Below are 16,221 nucleotides of genomic sequence, written 5' to 3'. Positions count from 1 at the left end.
TCCTAGCTCAAGTGACCCACCAAGCCTGTTTTATTAGTAACCTACGCAGAATGGGTATAATTTCAGGAGTTTTGATTAGTCCCATTTAATAGTATGTGATGCTTTTTATTCTTGTTCTAAATATATGCCTTTCTATTTTAGGTCAAAGCCATTTATATCCACTCCGATATGTTCTCAGTACAAAATGGCTTGTTGACACCAACATTAAAGGCTAAGAGACCAGAGCTGAGAGATTACTTCAAAAAGCAAATACAAGAGCTTTATTCAAGCATCTCCATTTGAAGCTGCAGGAAGGTTCTTCTGAATAATGGACTTTGTAGCAATATTAGAGTAATACTCAAAAGTACAGAGCCAGAATGACAGTTGAAATGAATAAGCATCTGACCTTATGTCTGAGCTTTTTTGTTGTTCCAAGACTTCACCACTGATCTAACAGTAATTTTTCTTTATCAGCCATAATTCCATTTCTTTTTACAGAACACCTTAGGAGTAACAGCAAAAAATATATATAAAGTCCAGCACATCCTAAAGCAAATCATAGAAGGTTATATTAATGCTTACAAACATTACGGATTGAACATAGGGAAAAACATAGTCTATATGTGATTGTGACTCTAGATTAGTGACAAAAACCCTGGATAATTCAATAATGTGGTCTACCTCAAACAAAGAGCGATGGATGGTGAAAGTCTGTTTTCCCTGATCTGGAATTTTAAGCTGGATGTTTGTTTGTCTTACTTTTTTTAAGTGATTGCTTTTATACTCTGCAGGACATAAATTCTATTGACTTGATTTAATCATCCACAATCTAACTGACATTCAGAGCAGAATAAATACATACACATACCATGTCATCCAGTATCCTTTATACTTAATATGCCCATCAGTGTATTATACCTAATGGAAGATGCCCGATTAGTGCCACCTTGTAATTACAAGACTATTTTTAAGAAGTTATAAAATAGGTCTCCCTGTATTTCTTTTGCCAGTGTATCTGCACTCAATTTATAGCATGGCAGATTGCTTTTCTTTATGGGCCTAATCCAGCGTAGCATATCCATGAGCGTTACAATTACTCACATGAGAAAGACTGTGGAAGCATTGCTGGCTCTGTGGCTGACTGACCAGTTCAGGAGGAAGATCAGCCTCCTTTAAGAGCTACTAAAGAAAAAACTGCACAACATAAAGACAGATGGTGTAAATGAGGTTGTGTCTATCTTCCACCCTCCTGATTCCTAATGTATCCCTTCACAGGCTGCTGGCACTGTGTGATCCAGTTAAATTAACTCATTTCACAGGTACAGGTAGAGGAATGGTGCCCTGGCCCAGTGTATAAATAATAATTATGAATGACTCTTAGTGAAACAAATGTATTTGGGAGAAGAGGACAGACCCATATCCCTATCACTGAGATGACATGGTGGTGGGGCTTCTTTGTGGGGTTGTGGAATAGAGAGGTGTTACTTGTAAGTCCCCATCTTGGTAGGAAAGAAGATTCTCCAACTGTTTTCTTCCCCATCAAAATTTCATTGTAAAGGGTTGCGATGGGGCAAGGGACCTTCAAAACTGAACACGAAATTAGGGAAAGACTGATAATTTTATGTTGTGACTACTTTAAAATTCTTCTTTGACTACCTGAAGACCTCTCGATCATATGTAGCAATTGGTCTGGATGAAGCCTTAGACTTCACCTATTGTGAAGAAATGGAATAAGAGCAGACTCTGGAACTATGGGCTCAGACATCATGGCAAGTGGCATGGTATAAATGCTCAGAGAACTATAAAACTCATGGAGCCTATGTAAGCTCCATGGGCCAAAAGCCCTGAAGGCTTCTTTTAGCTGGAGAGGGTCCTAAATATATATATTTTTAATAACTGCTGTTTGTTGCACCAATCTGCATACTAGCATGGGGCTGCTAGATGACACAGTTTGCTAGGGCAGTGAATGTACACTTATTTTTCTGTCTTAGACTGGAATCTATTCTAGGTTTTTAGACTAAAATGAAACTGTTAACCTCAATTGAAACGTACTTTCCCTCCAAGATTCCACTGCATGCTTTACAAGAAATGAAATAAATCGAATTAATGAGTTAGTTCTATGCAGAGACTGATTTATTAATTTCAGAACAAACTGTTATAAATGCAAAGGAGACTGCATCTCTTGTACAGAACATGTTTGTTTGATTTACCAAATGTGAAAGTGTTTAAATCCCAGTGGGTCTTCATTTGCACCTTGTATAATCAGGGCAAAGTGAAAGTGAAACACTGCCACTGTGGTCTGCTAGAATTTTACATCTTCTATATACTGGTGTGCATGATTATACATAACTCACTGGTGAATAGGTTCCCCTCTATGCCCAATTCACAAAAGATATGAGTTGTTGCAGCCAGCAGTTACTCATTCTGGCTCTTAGCCTAAGCTGCAATAGCTGCACAGCCTAGGTTCAGTTCCCACACTCACAGCTGAGGTGGTCATCACATGTAGGCTGTGCCAGGCAATGGAGAGTTGGGCCCTATACCTTTCCTTCACCTAAACAAAACAGGATCTACTTTTAATAGTTCCTTATTTCTTAATTAAGCAGAAATGTAAAAGAAGCTATTTTTGGATAGCCTTTCTTTACAGCATGAATTTAATTTGCTTGCCTTTTCTTCTAAAGTGATTTCAGTTCATCTGACCTTTCCAGACAACTAAACTCTAATTTTGTGCAGAGGAGGGCCCTACTTATAGCCCATGTGACTTTATTTAAAGGAAAAGTATATAATACATTTTTTTCTATTTGCATATAATGTCTGTGTTCTCCCTTTCAGTATTTAGTAGGAAGTGTCAGGTATATTAGAGGTAAAAAGATGGAAAGAAAAGAATAGAAAGAAGAAAATATGTACATGACCACACCAGGGTGAAGAATTTAGGATGAATGAATGGCCACATGGGAAAATTGCATATATTTTAAATCATGGAGAAAACTGGGTGAATAAGCTGTCCCCAGTTCTGTTATTTTTGCAATCAGAAGAACTTCCTCTGCAGACCAATGTTATAATGGATTAAAATCCTAAATCTATGCTTACCAATGTGATGGTTTCAAATGTGCCTCTTTAAAGATCCAGGGTAAAGATCCTTTACCTTTTTCCTCCTAATATTAATACATTTCTTATGACCGTTGCAAAGAAAATCCTAATAATTATGTTGGACCCATTTGCAACATCCTAGGGTAACAAGTACAAGCTCCATTCTGTACCTTTGTCTTATTGGAAGGTTCCACTTCAAAACACAAGTGACACTGAATAAAATGGTAGTGTGTATTGTCCTTCTCCAAAAGGCAAGCCTTTCTATGGGATTAAAAATAAGCACTTTCATCTTACCTCTTGAAGATACGGGGTCTGACATTAAGATACTGGGGGCATTAACTGCATTTGGAATACCCAGTGGGTATAACTTAATTGAAATTAATGGTGTTACACTGCTGTAACATCAATATGGATCAGAATCTGGCCCCTATGGTGTGCCAGTTGTTCAGTCTCCCTAGAATGTCAGAGCCTTGAGCAGACTGATGTGTAGAGACAGATTTACAATCCATTTCCTAGACCTCTGTCTAATATGTGCACTAATATGAAGTATTCTCTTCTCCATATATACTTTAAAAAGAGACTCCTTGGGCCTGATCCAGTACTACTGAAGTCAATGGAAAAATCACTTTTTATATGCATATATGAAAACCTGATTCAAATATATCGTCAAATCAAATCCCAGTTAGAGAATTATGCAAGTTATATGTTGTTAATATTCATCGCTCAGCATATTTCACAGTCAACATATCCATCATGCTGAATGATCAAAGAAACAAAATAAACATGAGTAAAACACACAAAAAATCAGCACTGGGTCTTTATCCCATGAGATTGGCAATAATGTCAAATAATTATGCTGTACAGAAAGGCAAAATTACAGGGTAAAATATTTGATAAAATACAGTAGCTGAAAGAGATGCTAAATCCTTTATTGCTACAATACTCTTTCAATATTGTAATGATCTCTCAGAAATACTAAGGTACAGTGTCATTATTGCTTTGGATATGGTTTTGTTTCATAAAGCAGAAAAAATGTTTTAATGATTCTTCCAGAATGAAACAAATTGACCTATAAATTTATTTTCCATGTGTAAGAAGCACAAACTTGTGACCTATATGTAAATAAGCTACTATAAAATGAATGTACACAGGAAAAGAGTATACTATTTTTGCATGTCAGCAAACCGCTTAAAGATGTGTTGATGTCTCTCAGAAAACTTTGGAAGTTTTTTATTTAGTAACAATTCTATTTGTATATTTTCTGTATTTCTCTTATTCACTTTTTTATTATAAAGGGACAGATGTATGAAAACAGGATCTTTGTTTCTTCTTGGAGTTTGCTTATTCTTCCTCACCTATGGGTCCTTGCTTGCAACAAGATGAATATTTCTTTGTAGCTGCTAAGCTAACTTTGCTTCTGTTGGAGTAAGGGAAGCTGAAAGTATTTAACACTTTGGAGGGGCTATACAAGGACTTGAAGTAACAAGGACACATTCCCAACTCAAAATTTATTCCTGGCGTCCATATGCACAGCCCTACTGACCCCAGGAGAATAATGCCTTATAAGTGGTAGTCTAGCTGAGAGGCCTGTCCGAATCAAAATTAGTTCCCATCATTATTTGACATTTTAAGGATGGAAGATCCTGTATGAAATTCTGGACCCACAGAAATCAATGAGTGTTACCCCCAATTTAAAATCATACTTATGCTTGCTGTCTTTAATCAGTAATGGGAGGAGAAAGCCAGAATGTATCAGCACATCAGTGGAAATGTTCCTAAATACAATGTTTTCTATGATGCATCAAAACCTCTTTAAGCCCTTCACTTTACTATACGTTTCTGTATGCATTTTAGCAACGGACCTGCAACAAATGCAAATAAATCAGGCATTTTCCAAAGTGTTGCTTATTCTATTTTCAACTAAAAGTGAAGGGGCATAAAATGTGACTTATAAATATGTGTAAAAAAAAGTATCTTAACTGTAATTAAAGGGGTTTTTTTCTTAGTTTTGGTATATTAGCATGTATATCAAAAATATAAAGGGCCTCTACAGAAACTTTTGTAAAGAATAAAGAACTGTCAGATTTCTCTAAATTGCTCATACAATATTGTTGATTGACATACAATAAAATCTTTTATAAAATCTCTTAGTATTCCAATGCTCTGTCTATATGACCAGTAACTAGTCATTCAAAACGTGTGCCTCTACTAAACATCTTGTGAAAAACCCAGTGACCAAATGAACACTGGAACCTGAGACTTGTTTTAGCAATCTTCAGTGAACACAAATTGTTTCAGGTTTCTCTGAAGACAGCCATGCAGCCTTTCTGTAATGGTTTCAGCTCACCTTTTTAAAACAAACAGTAATAAAATAACCACGTGTATACACTTAATATGAAATGACAGTTGGGAATGCATAGATTTTTTTTCCAGAACTTGTGTTGAAAACAATAAAGTTTAAAATTATTCAGTCTCTTATCCCAGTTTTTGTGTAGTTATGCTTCCCCCTTGATTGATAATCCTGTAACATTTCCAAAAGATTTTAAATTGTGTTTCAGTAATTTATCTGATCTAGGGCTCAATATAATCTGAAGTACCCTGCTATGCTAACAGAATAATAACCTAACAGATAAACTTGGATTCCAGGATGTGATATCATGAAATTAAACCTATGTGCATGTTAATATGAACAAATAGATGACAGATATCCTATCAGTCTGCCATAAAGGGTCCTATGCTGTCTTCTGCCAAAAGACACTAAACAGCATAGGAGTCCTCGTGACAGTCTAAGGCAGTGATGTCAAATTTCTCCGGTCTTGTCTGGGCAGGGGGCATGGTGAGGTTGACACCCCTGCCTTAGTAGATTGTATCCGTGTGTTGCTCTGTGGACAACAGCACTGTGTAGTCCTGGCTAACGTGCAGAGATGTATCAGGCGGCCTGAAGTAGACTTAGTATCCCCTCCTTTTTAGAACAGGCTGACGTTTTCTTCATGTCACAAATCTGAGCCTGATGGAAAGCCTGCCTAGCCATGTGCTTGTAAGGTCGTCCCAACACAGACCCTGTCTAACAACATCGCTCCTGGGAAGAACTGGACATATTACCTAGTGGCACCCTGTAAAACCCAGGATCTAGCCCCGGGGGTGAATCACTGTCACGAGTACACAGTACATTACCATAGCCAGAATTTTTTTTAAAAACCCAGTTTTTGCCAGGATCAGACTCAAAGAAACCCTCGCTTCCAATGGTCAAATAAATGTACTGACACCTGAAGGAAAGAAACCAAGCGATGTGCCTGAGGAGCTGTGTCTCGCTCTATGGTCTCTGTTCTGAACTCAAACACAGTCGTTTTCCACACGGCCGGCTGGTAACGTCTGTCTAGTCAGTTGATTTCAATTAAGGAAAACAGAGAAGATTGGCATTAATTATGCTACCAACCTTTAATTTGGCTTTTACAGATTGTGTACTGTCGCCTGACCGCCTTTCTGCCCAGGACAGTTGTCAGGCTAACCAGCACCTATAATTACTTCTTTTGGGTACAGACACATTAAAATATAGGCAGGATTCAGCGCTGCATCCCACGAGACGGGGTGATGAGCACAACGCCCCGTCCACCCCTGGGGCAGCGCTTTTCAAACTTTTAAAGCTGAGACCCCCTTTGAGTTACAATTTTGTCTGTCCCCCCCCCGGCCCCAGAGCAGACCCAGGAAAACCAGGAGGCTGCTGGCCCCAAACTGGAGTGGTGCTGTGGGGGAATATTACAATTTTGCAAAAAAAAAGAAGTTTTAATATTGTGCATAAACGGGACTGGAAATGTTATGGAGGACTCGTCGCTGTTGCTCCACGGGATATATGAGTCTGGGGCCTCTGGGAGCCCAGCACGGGCAAGCTCCTTCTTGTCCTCATCACGTGTGACTGGGACACATTTCTGAAGGGAATTTAGCTCCCATCATTGCGATGCCACAGCCCGCCACTCGCGCCGAAAGGACTCGAGGTAGTGGGTGACACCACGTCCGCGTCCAAGGTAGTCGGACTCGGGCTCGATCCGACCAGCCCTGCCCTGCGCATGGGGGCGGGGCTGGGAGGGCGGGACAACATTGAGGCGGTGCGATTTGGAACTGGTTGCGGAGCGCCGCCGCCTCTTGTCTATTGGCGACACTCTCTGCCTGTCACAGCCTGCTGCCCGCCCCCCTCCGCAACCGCCGCTGGGGGGAAGGACGGTTGGGGTGGAGGACGGCCCCGGGGTGGGGTCCTTCTTATTGGCGGGAGGGGAGGGGGCGGGGCAGAATCTGTGACGTAGTTAGGGGCTGGGCTGGGCTGGGCTGGGAGGCGGTAGGGATCTCGTTCTAGGTGAGGATCGGGGTGGGCGTCCATAAGCCTGCTGGGCCTCGGGCTTGGCTGGTTCCTGCCCTGCTGGGGCTAAGCTGCCCTCTCCCTGGCTCCACGCACCATCCATCCCATCCTGCACCATTCTGCACTCCATGCCCCTCCTGCACCATGCTGAACTCCATGCCCCTCCTGACCCCTCTTCTCTCCTGCTCAGTTGCAGCCGTGGTGGGAGCAGTGCCACTGGAGCCGCCATGGAGTGGGCCAAGCTGCGCACCTACACCCGAGGCGCGAGGCAGAAGAAGGCTGCACACTGCTCTTCCCCAGTGCCAGGCCTGGCAGCCTCCGCCCTGCGCCGGGCAGGCAGCAGCAATGACAGTGCCTGCCAGCACCTCTTCTCCCCTCCTGCCTGGGAGTGCCGTGTCCCAAGTAGTAGCTGCTGCTCTGTTTTACTGCTGTCTCTTCCCTCATCTGTATCTTTGGGAGGGGCTGAGTTTCCCAACGGCCTGGATGAGGGCCAGTCCTTCCCTGAAGGTTGTTGGATGCCAGCGGGTTGCTGGGTGCTCTGTGGGCTGGGTACCTTGATAGTCCTGTCCTCTGTGCACTTGTAGCAGCTGCATGAGGCTCTGTGCCAGCTTGCTGGGGTCTGGTTCTTGCCTGGCTGATCTAGAAAGTGGGAGTTTTGCTTCCTCACTGCTCCAGTGTTGGACAACACTTTTCCTAATGTAGTAATTGGAGCCTTGCTTATTTCTTTCCCTGACGATGTCCGTTTCGTGGTGCCATCAAAGTGCGTCCCTCTCTAAATTCATGGCAAAGCCCACAAGGTCAAAACCTTCATCAAATTTATCTTTGCACTTCCAGACCTTCCTGGAAGCAGTTAGGCCCTAGAAGCAGCATGTTCCCTACTGGTTGAGCGAAAGCAAATCTGGAAAATGGGACTTGGTGGTTTCAAAGATGGAGAAGAATCTTTGTAGGATTCTTCAGCACAGCCGATGACAATAAAACAAGCTAATGAGTTAGAACTTGAAATGGCTTCCTCTTGTGAGTTGCTTTTATGGCTGGGGGGAGGTTGTGTCACTTGGTGGGTGGGGTACCCTTCTAGGACGCAGGACATTTGCGTTCTAGTCTTGGCTCTCCTGTGTGCCTGCTGGGTGGCCTTGGACAGGTCCATGTGTGCCTGTTTCCCCAGTTGTGGAGTGGATGTGATGAACTTTGCTTTCTTGAAAACACTGATGAAAAGCAGTGAATTCAAGTGTTATTTTATCATTTTCGCATCCCGTTCACACAAGGTATTGCCTTCTCACCCATTTGAGAAGGAGATGCCTTCGTTTAAAAGCAGCCCATTAAAAGATCGTGTGATTGGTTCTTGTCTTGGCTCTGCTTCACTGGTTCCCACTCTCAGTTGCAGAAGTTGTGTCCGCCACTGAATCCTTTTATGTAAGGTAGTCAGTCCTGGTGGCAGCTCTGGTGAAGAGCCACAGCGAAATAATGTGTTTATAAGCTGCATTCGTTTATGAAAAAAGGCAGAGGGAAAGGGGTTAGTAGATGATAGTTTCTGGTTCTTATCTTGTCCAGACACTGGATCCCAGAGAACCTTATCTAGGGCCTTTATGGGCAGACTGTGTAATGGTGTAATAGAGGAAGCACTGCATGGGAATTGTGGAAAGCAAAATGCATGGTAGTGATCCTTAAGGTCCTCTTAAAATAAAGTATTTTTATAGTAATGTTTCAAGCCTGTTTACCTTCTGTCTAATTTTCTATGTTTTCTTTCCCCCATATTTTCTCCATCTAACACTAATTTGACAAAGCTGACTTAGGTCATGCAAGTGGTGCTGCCAAGTTTGGAATGGACTAACAAATGACCGTCTCTTCTTAAGTGCTTGCTTAGTTGTGGTCTTTAGGATAGCTACCTCTCTTGAGTCTTTGTAAAATGACTTAAAGTGCTTCCAGTAAACCCAGTGTAAAACATAGCTGGAGTCAAACTTCTGCAACCCGCACAGCAAAAATCAATAGCAAAGGATATAATTTGTTTTCTGGTCTGACAAGTGTGAGATTAGCCATACCCTGTATGCCTTTGTTAAGCTTACTTTGGTCTTTTGATTAAGTTGGTATGTAAGTAAATTCTTTGGGAAGAAATCCTAACTAAGCTCCTTGTCCAGAACTTCGCACCAGTATTGTAAACATCATAAAGACTGTAGGCTGTATGTCTATTGAGACATCCTTTATCTTGTCTGTCACTCTCCCATGATTTTACCTACTTTTGCTTTAATATTATTATTGTGATGGTATTTAAAATTAAATATTCACTTCTCCTTAGATCTGAAAGGAACTTCCAAGATGAAAACCTTACCAAAAATCAGAGAAAAGGCTGAAGTGGCCCAAGTGAGCAACAGTTCATCTAGTCAGAGGTTGGTGGTAACATGTTCAAAATACATCATTATTAATGTTAGTTAACTTAAGTAAACTTGTAACTGACTTTTTTTGAGCTTCATATGGTTGATTTGCAGTAAGCTCTTGTTCCTTGAACGTTTTGAACAACAGTTAACAAGAAATGGCTGGGTCTTTTGGACTACTCTAATGAATTCTTATTTCTGGATAACTGTCGCACAATTGCAAGGATAGCTTTGTTGTGTTCTTCTTTTAATACAGTGCGCAAGTAATTAACAAAGAAGTTACAGGCATGGAAGAAAGTGAAGACGTCAGGGAAAAAAGTGCTACTCAAATGAAGGTTTGAATATTCATGTTTGCTCTGTTAATTTGAGTTTTCATTGGCCAGTACATTTGATAGAGTAAAATGGATGGGGGAGGGGAGGCGTCTCTTCTGTGAGCTAAATTCTCCACTTTTTATTATTTTTTATATGTGCACAGGTCTCAAGAAAATTACTAAGTCTTATGTACATACTTGGGACTAAACTTGGCCCTATAACTTTTGTGGGGGAGGAGGTGGTAGTGAGGGGTTGTGCTGTAGATGGTCAGAAGGAAAGCTACAGTGTAACTGTTCATACTCAGCAATGTTAGTTAGTATCACTGCATGCTGCATGACTAATCAAGGTAATTCTGTATGAGTCCTGTTCGTTAGGCTGCGATTCAAAAGACCTGGTTATTACCAGCTCAGTCCCAGGCATATTGTATAACCGTGGGGAAGTTGCACTGCTGTTCTGTGCCTCAGTTTCCTCATCTGCACGATTGGACAATACCTCCTTTGTTAAGCACTTTGAGAAAAATGATTAGAAGACTGCTTAACAGTGAGTTATTGTCACTACAGGAGAAATTTCAATTAATAGGATATGGTTGAGTTGAAGTGTTATCACTTTGGAATATAAAGTAATTGAGGGTTTTTGAGTACAACAAATTATATTCATATATAAATCCTGATTTTTTCAAATGTGCAGCTTTGTGGATGTGAATAGTCCCTTGAATTCTATGATGCTGTTTGCATATATGCATGGCATTAGGATCAGGTGCATCCGGGTCCAGTTTTATACAGTTAACACAATTCAGTTTTCCTTTTAGTATCACCACTGGAGATTCAAAAAGATATCTAAAAGTAAATGAGCAAATGGTGTGTGCTTTCCCTTATCCTGCCTTGCGTTTTTTTTCATTGTTTCACATGTTGCACATCTTGCCATGTTAAAACTTCTACTGATTTGTAAGGTGAATTCAGTGAAAATTTTATCCAACCAAAAATTCCAGGATCAAGCCAATTGTCACTAACAATAGCTGCCTCAGTAATTTAGGTGGGAGTCTTGCTAATGTTGCATGAAGAACAGCTCTATAGTGCTTGAAGTCTCAATTTTTGATCAAACTAAACTTAACTAACTTAACAAACTAAACTTACATGACAAATTGATTGCAAAATAGGCATTACTGTAAAGTTTCTCTTTGTAACAGCCTGAGAGTAAATTTGATTATGTCTCTTGATCTAAATTTTGCTGTTTTCATGTGCACCTGTTTTTAGGAATCTTTGCCTATCAACTCTGAAAGTAAAGAGAGTTTAAGAACTACCGACACTACTTCAGGTGAGGCTGTTTCAGGATATAAGTGTGCAACATACATAAAGATATTTAAAATTGGTATTAATAGACAAGTTATTTCTGTACAACTAAGACATCTTCATTATTCCTGTGCTCAGGAAGAATGTAGGTTCAAGCTTACACTTTCAGAAAGGAAAGGCTGTGCAACTCCTAGTTGGGTTTCTGACTCTGATTCTAACATTGGTCAATGCACATGAAAAACAGGCTTGGGCTGCAGTACCAAATATATTCAGTCTTCATTTAGGATCAGAACCTTGTCCCACAAAAATCAGAAAAATCTCTAGTTTTCTTTATTAACTTTATGAGTCACATAGTCTTGCATTAGTGCTGGTTAATGGCTTTGGTTGGCCATTTATTGACAGAAATTTACTAGGCCCTTTTAATACTTGGGCTCCCTGCTATTTTGGTGGGGGAAAAGGAGCCTGCTTTCATCTAGCTTGTCTTATCCCTAACTCAAACTAATATTAAAAAAAGAACAACAACTCTGGAATTTAAAAAAGTGTCCCACGAATATTGGAGTAAGCAAACTGAACATAATGGCATGTAGCCAGCTCAGGTATTTGTCTTGTGAGCCGAGCATACTTCTGGGGTGGTTAATATTTTCCGTTAAGGTTCTTAGATGGGTAAGTGGTAACAAGTACATTTGAGTCTCCAGAATGTTATTTTGAGGATTGGTTAGCTACTTTGATAGATACACGACTGGGATTTTAGAACAGGTTGAGTGATGGCCTGTTGACTAGGTTGTTCCCATTAATCAGAATATTGTTACTGTTGGAAATTGGCATAGAATATTCAGATTGTATCAGATCATCTATCAGTCTCTAGCAGCAGAGGTTTATTGTAGATTTAATATTAATCCCACTTTAAAAAAAGCTGATATCTAAGGCTTGGTTAAAAAAAGAACCAAACCAACAAACTACTTTACCAGAAGCAGCAGCACATTACTTCGACCTGGCTCTGCAGCGTCTGTATAGATCAGGTGCTTCAGCAGGGCTTTTTGGTGTTTTTAGCTAAGTTGATTCAATCAGCTATTAGATAAAAGTGCCAAAAAAGCCCCAGTAAATCACCCAATTTTATACAGATGTTGGGTGAACAGGGTCCACTTAAGGTGCTCCCTCTTTTGGGCATATGCGGGGTTTGGTTTGGGAATGTGCCGAGTTTTTAAATTTAAAGCACCAGTTTGTTTGTTTATTTTATTTAATGTCTGCAAGCAGCCTAAATCTGGTACAAGTCAAAATAATTGCGGCTGAATCTTAAACATATTTTAATCTTGAATAAAAGGAGTGAGATATCTACTGTTTTAAGAATAGATTATTTTTAGGATGAGAAAATAAACCAGGTTTTCGTTTGCACTTTTGGAATCAAAATCTTGGTTTTGAAAACTATTGATAAGGGGGAATTGAAGATATTTAGTTTATTGAAGGATCAGAGCCTATGCCCTTCCCTTGCCTGATACCTAGTGATAAGCCAATTTGACTTGCATCCAGCAATATTCCCACTGATTTTTCTTTTTTAATTATAGGAATTACTCTGCCAACTGGTGTTTCTACATTTCTGCTGGATTGTTTAGACTTGGCTTCCTCGAAAGATGTCAGTATGGAAACTAATGATAGTATGGATAGCTGCTCATCACCTGAAACATTCAGAGATGATGATGGCTTAGGTAAAACTTAGTTTTCAAAATACATTACTTGGATTGGTAATGGAAAAAAATGTCAAAGGTCTAAGCCAAGCCTGTTGAGCCAGCATGGCTAAGGCACCTCAGTTTCCATAGTCAGCAGTGTGAAAAGCATAAAGATAGTTAGCAGTGCGCCTAGACATCTTTGACTCCTCACCTTGAATGAGCAGGTACCCATTTGCAGCTAGGTTGATAGTGGACAGCCTTTGATGCCAGATTCACGCTTGTACCTCAAGAATAGTTAAGATATCTTACTATCAGTGTTGCCTCAACCTGCCAAGCAGATAGGTTCACAGATTATAAGGCCGGAAGGAACCTTGGAAAATCACTGGGTCCAGCCTCCTGCACACCAAGCAGGAAAGACAACTGGGGTCAAGTGCTCCCAGCAAGTTGACTGTCTAGTCTCCTCTTGAAGATTTCTGGGGTAGGTGATTGCACCACCTCTGGAGGGAGCTTATTCCACAGTCTGGACACCCTGGCTGTGAAGAAGTTCTTCCTAGTGTTGAGCCTGAATTGATCTTCCAGGAGTTTGTGGCCATTACTCCTGGTTTTCCCCTCGGGTGCCCTGGTGAACAGTTGCTCACCGAGCCCTTGATGTACTCCCCTAGTGTAGTGGTAAGCTGCTACCAGGTCCCCTCTCAGCCTTCTTTTCCTCAAACTGAAGAGTACCAGCTGCCTCAGCCCTTCCCCGTATGGCTTGCCTTTTAAGACTTTGATCGTACGGGTGGCTGTTCTTTGAACTCCCTCAAGCTTGTCCATGTCCTTGTTAAAGTGTGGTGCCCAGCTGCGGTCTCACCAGTGCTGAGTTGAACAGAAGAATCACCTTGGTTTTGCTGGAGATGCATCGATTGGTGCATGCCACAGTATTATTTGCCCTACTGGCTACAGCATCGCCCTGCCAGCTCATATTCGTACTGTGGTCTGTTATTACCGCCAGGTCCCTTTCATTCATGGTGCTAGTCAGTTTGGTGCTGCCAAGCCTATAGGTGTGTTGGAGATTTCTCATCCCGAGGTGGAGCACTTCACATTTCTTAACGTTGAACTTCATCAGATTCCGATCTCTTCAACTTGCTAGCCTGTCTAGGTCTTCCTGTAACTGTAGCCTATCTTCAAGCATGACCACGCTCCCCATAACTTGGTGTTGTTCACAAACTTGGCCAGTGAGTTCTTCACCCCTGCATCCAAATCATTAATAAAGATGTTGAAAAGTACTGACCTGAGCACCGACTCCTGTGGGACATTGCTGCCTACTTCTTGCCAGGATGACACCAATCCATTCCCTACAACTCTCTGGGTTCTATCCTGCAGGTGTAGAATGATTTAAAAAAAATCAAATGCACGAATAACAAATGAACCTGTCTTCTATTTACTGAGTTGGGTGCCTGGGCCCTGAAAAACTGCTCACTTCAGGATCTGGATGGGTCTGATCCTTCAGTCCTGGGACTCAGCCAGCTCCTGGTCTAATTTAAAGTAGGCCTTATGCTGCTCCAAGTTACACTAACAGAAACAGTTCTTTGGGGAAAGCTTAACCAAGTTTGTTGTGGCCTAGCCCCTCCCTTAGGGTGATCCTGAACAGTACAAAACAGTTGGACATAGAATCCAGATCTAGCCTAGTGACTGTTTTTCTTATGAACTTGATCAGGAATTAAAATAGGTCAATTCAGATTTTTGGAAAAAATCAAAGGAAAAAAGACTTCAAACTTGGTCACATGCATTCAATTGAAAAATATTCGTAGGGTGTAACGCTTGTGAGCTTTATTTCTATGGTTATTGGTACTCCAAGAATATCCATTCTGACAGGTGTCAGGATTAGTTATGAAAGAACGACACTGTCTAAGACTAAATAAATACTGAAAGATCCTTCTGCATGTGATGCTTTGGATCTCTATATCATAGTTGTTACATATTCTGTCCATGGGGAAAAAAAATCAAATCCAAATGATTAACAGACTTAATGGTTGAATATTCTAGGTCTACTTTCCTAGAGACTTGTGCTGTAAATTTTCAAAGGTTTTTGTATCCATATGTTCAAGTTTGCTTACAAGCTGTTCCAGTGTGACAGTTTGATCCTGTTTTGAAATGCTTTGAGACCATTGGATGCAAATCTTCAGTATGGCTTGACTGATCTCCTCTCTGACTTTACAGAGATTTCAGCTCTGATTATATAGACACAAAAAATCTTTTTACTGTTGCTTCTGCAAGGTACAACAGGAAGAATCTGGTTGGGAGATCACTGACTTTGGGGAAGAGTTTAGGTAGACTTGCGCAGCTTCCTATGTACCTGAGCATGTTTCACCAAGTGGGGCAATTATTCATATTTCCAGTGTCAGAGGTCTAAATTATGGAACCCATTTTAACTGAATGGAGTTTGGAGTGAGAGGTAACTTGCAGTTATCTCTTCTGTTTTCAGATGGACATTATTCCAATCCTGAGGCGTGTTTCAAATGTAAGAATTCTACTCTACTGGACACCAGCAAAGCAGTGACTATTGATAAGATGCCACAACTTGCAAATCTTTCAGCGATATTAGGTAACCCTCTTATATGACTTGAAATACCTATTTCACTTAAAACTAGATGGGCAGTTCACTCCAGTGCAAAGTCTGCCTTAGTAAGTCTCTGTGCTTTAGATGCTACTGTACAGGAATCGAGGCACTTCTGCAATAAAGTCAGAGGCACCGCATGTTAATGTTCACATCCACTGCATACTTCAGAAACAAGTCATAAACGCTGTTTATCTTTTGTAACTATTTTTAAAATGTAGAGGTGTGCTGATACGTTGGTCCCATATCAGATTGGCACCCATATGAGGAAAATTGAGAGTATCGGCAATCAGCTTTTTTTGTCTGATGCGGCCGATAATGTGGTACAATAAATCTTGCGTGCATGCATGCATGCAGCCGCAGCACACCACACAGGCAGCCAGGGGCGCAGCCTGGTAGTTTGGAGAGGAGCCGGGTCTGGCTGGTAAGTATGTTGTGGAGGAATGGGCAAAGAGGGAGGGAAGGGGTGTGGGGGGTGGTGGATGGAGGTCCCAATGGTGAGGGAGGGAGTGGGGCTGGGGCAGGGGTAGGTATGGCCTAGCTGGGGTGTGGTGGGGCGGGGCTTGGGACCGTTGTC

General features: G+C 41.2%; 2 protein-coding genes across 6 annotated transcripts in view; both read left to right on the top strand.

Annotated features, from left to right (window-relative positions):
• Positions 1-5,036, top strand: part of ACSL6 (acyl-CoA synthetase long-chain family member 6) — a 138,360-nt gene extending 133,324 nt beyond the window's left edge. For all 4 annotated transcript variants that reach the window (XM_019506323.1, XM_019506320.1, XM_019506322.1 and 1 more), the window contains exon 21: positions 142-5,036. In XM_019506323.1, coding sequence (XP_019361868.1) covers positions 142-282 — 141 coding nt within the window. In that variant the 3' untranslated portion in view covers positions 283-5,036. The remainder of the gene's footprint in view (positions 1-141) is intronic.
• Positions 5,037-7,446: 2,410 nt separating this feature from the next.
• MEIKIN (meiotic kinetochore factor) overlaps positions 7,447-16,221 on the top strand; it is a 22,416-nt gene continuing 13,641 nt past the window's right edge. For both annotated transcript variants that reach the window (XM_019506318.1, XM_019506319.1), the window contains exons 1-7: positions 7,447-7,465; positions 7,614-7,819; positions 9,708-9,798; positions 10,040-10,118; positions 11,349-11,409; positions 12,947-13,087; positions 15,513-15,632. In XM_019506318.1, the coding sequence (XP_019361863.1) occupies positions 7,645-7,819; positions 9,708-9,798; positions 10,040-10,118; positions 11,349-11,409; positions 12,947-13,087; positions 15,513-15,632 (667 nt within the window). In that variant the 5' untranslated portion in view covers positions 7,447-7,465; positions 7,614-7,644. The remainder of the gene's footprint in view (positions 7,466-7,613; positions 7,820-9,707; positions 9,799-10,039; positions 10,119-11,348; positions 11,410-12,946; positions 13,088-15,512; positions 15,633-16,221) is intronic.

The sequence above is a fragment of the Gavialis gangeticus genome, unplaced genomic scaffold (assembly GCF_001723915.1).
Source record: "Gavialis gangeticus isolate Ggan-Ray unplaced genomic scaffold, GavGan_comp1, whole genome shotgun sequence".
NCBI lineage: Eukaryota > Metazoa > Chordata > Crocodylia > Gavialidae > Gavialis > Gavialis gangeticus.
The sequence above is the reverse complement of the archived record's forward strand: the minus strand, read 5'-3'. Positions and strand labels throughout refer to the sequence as shown.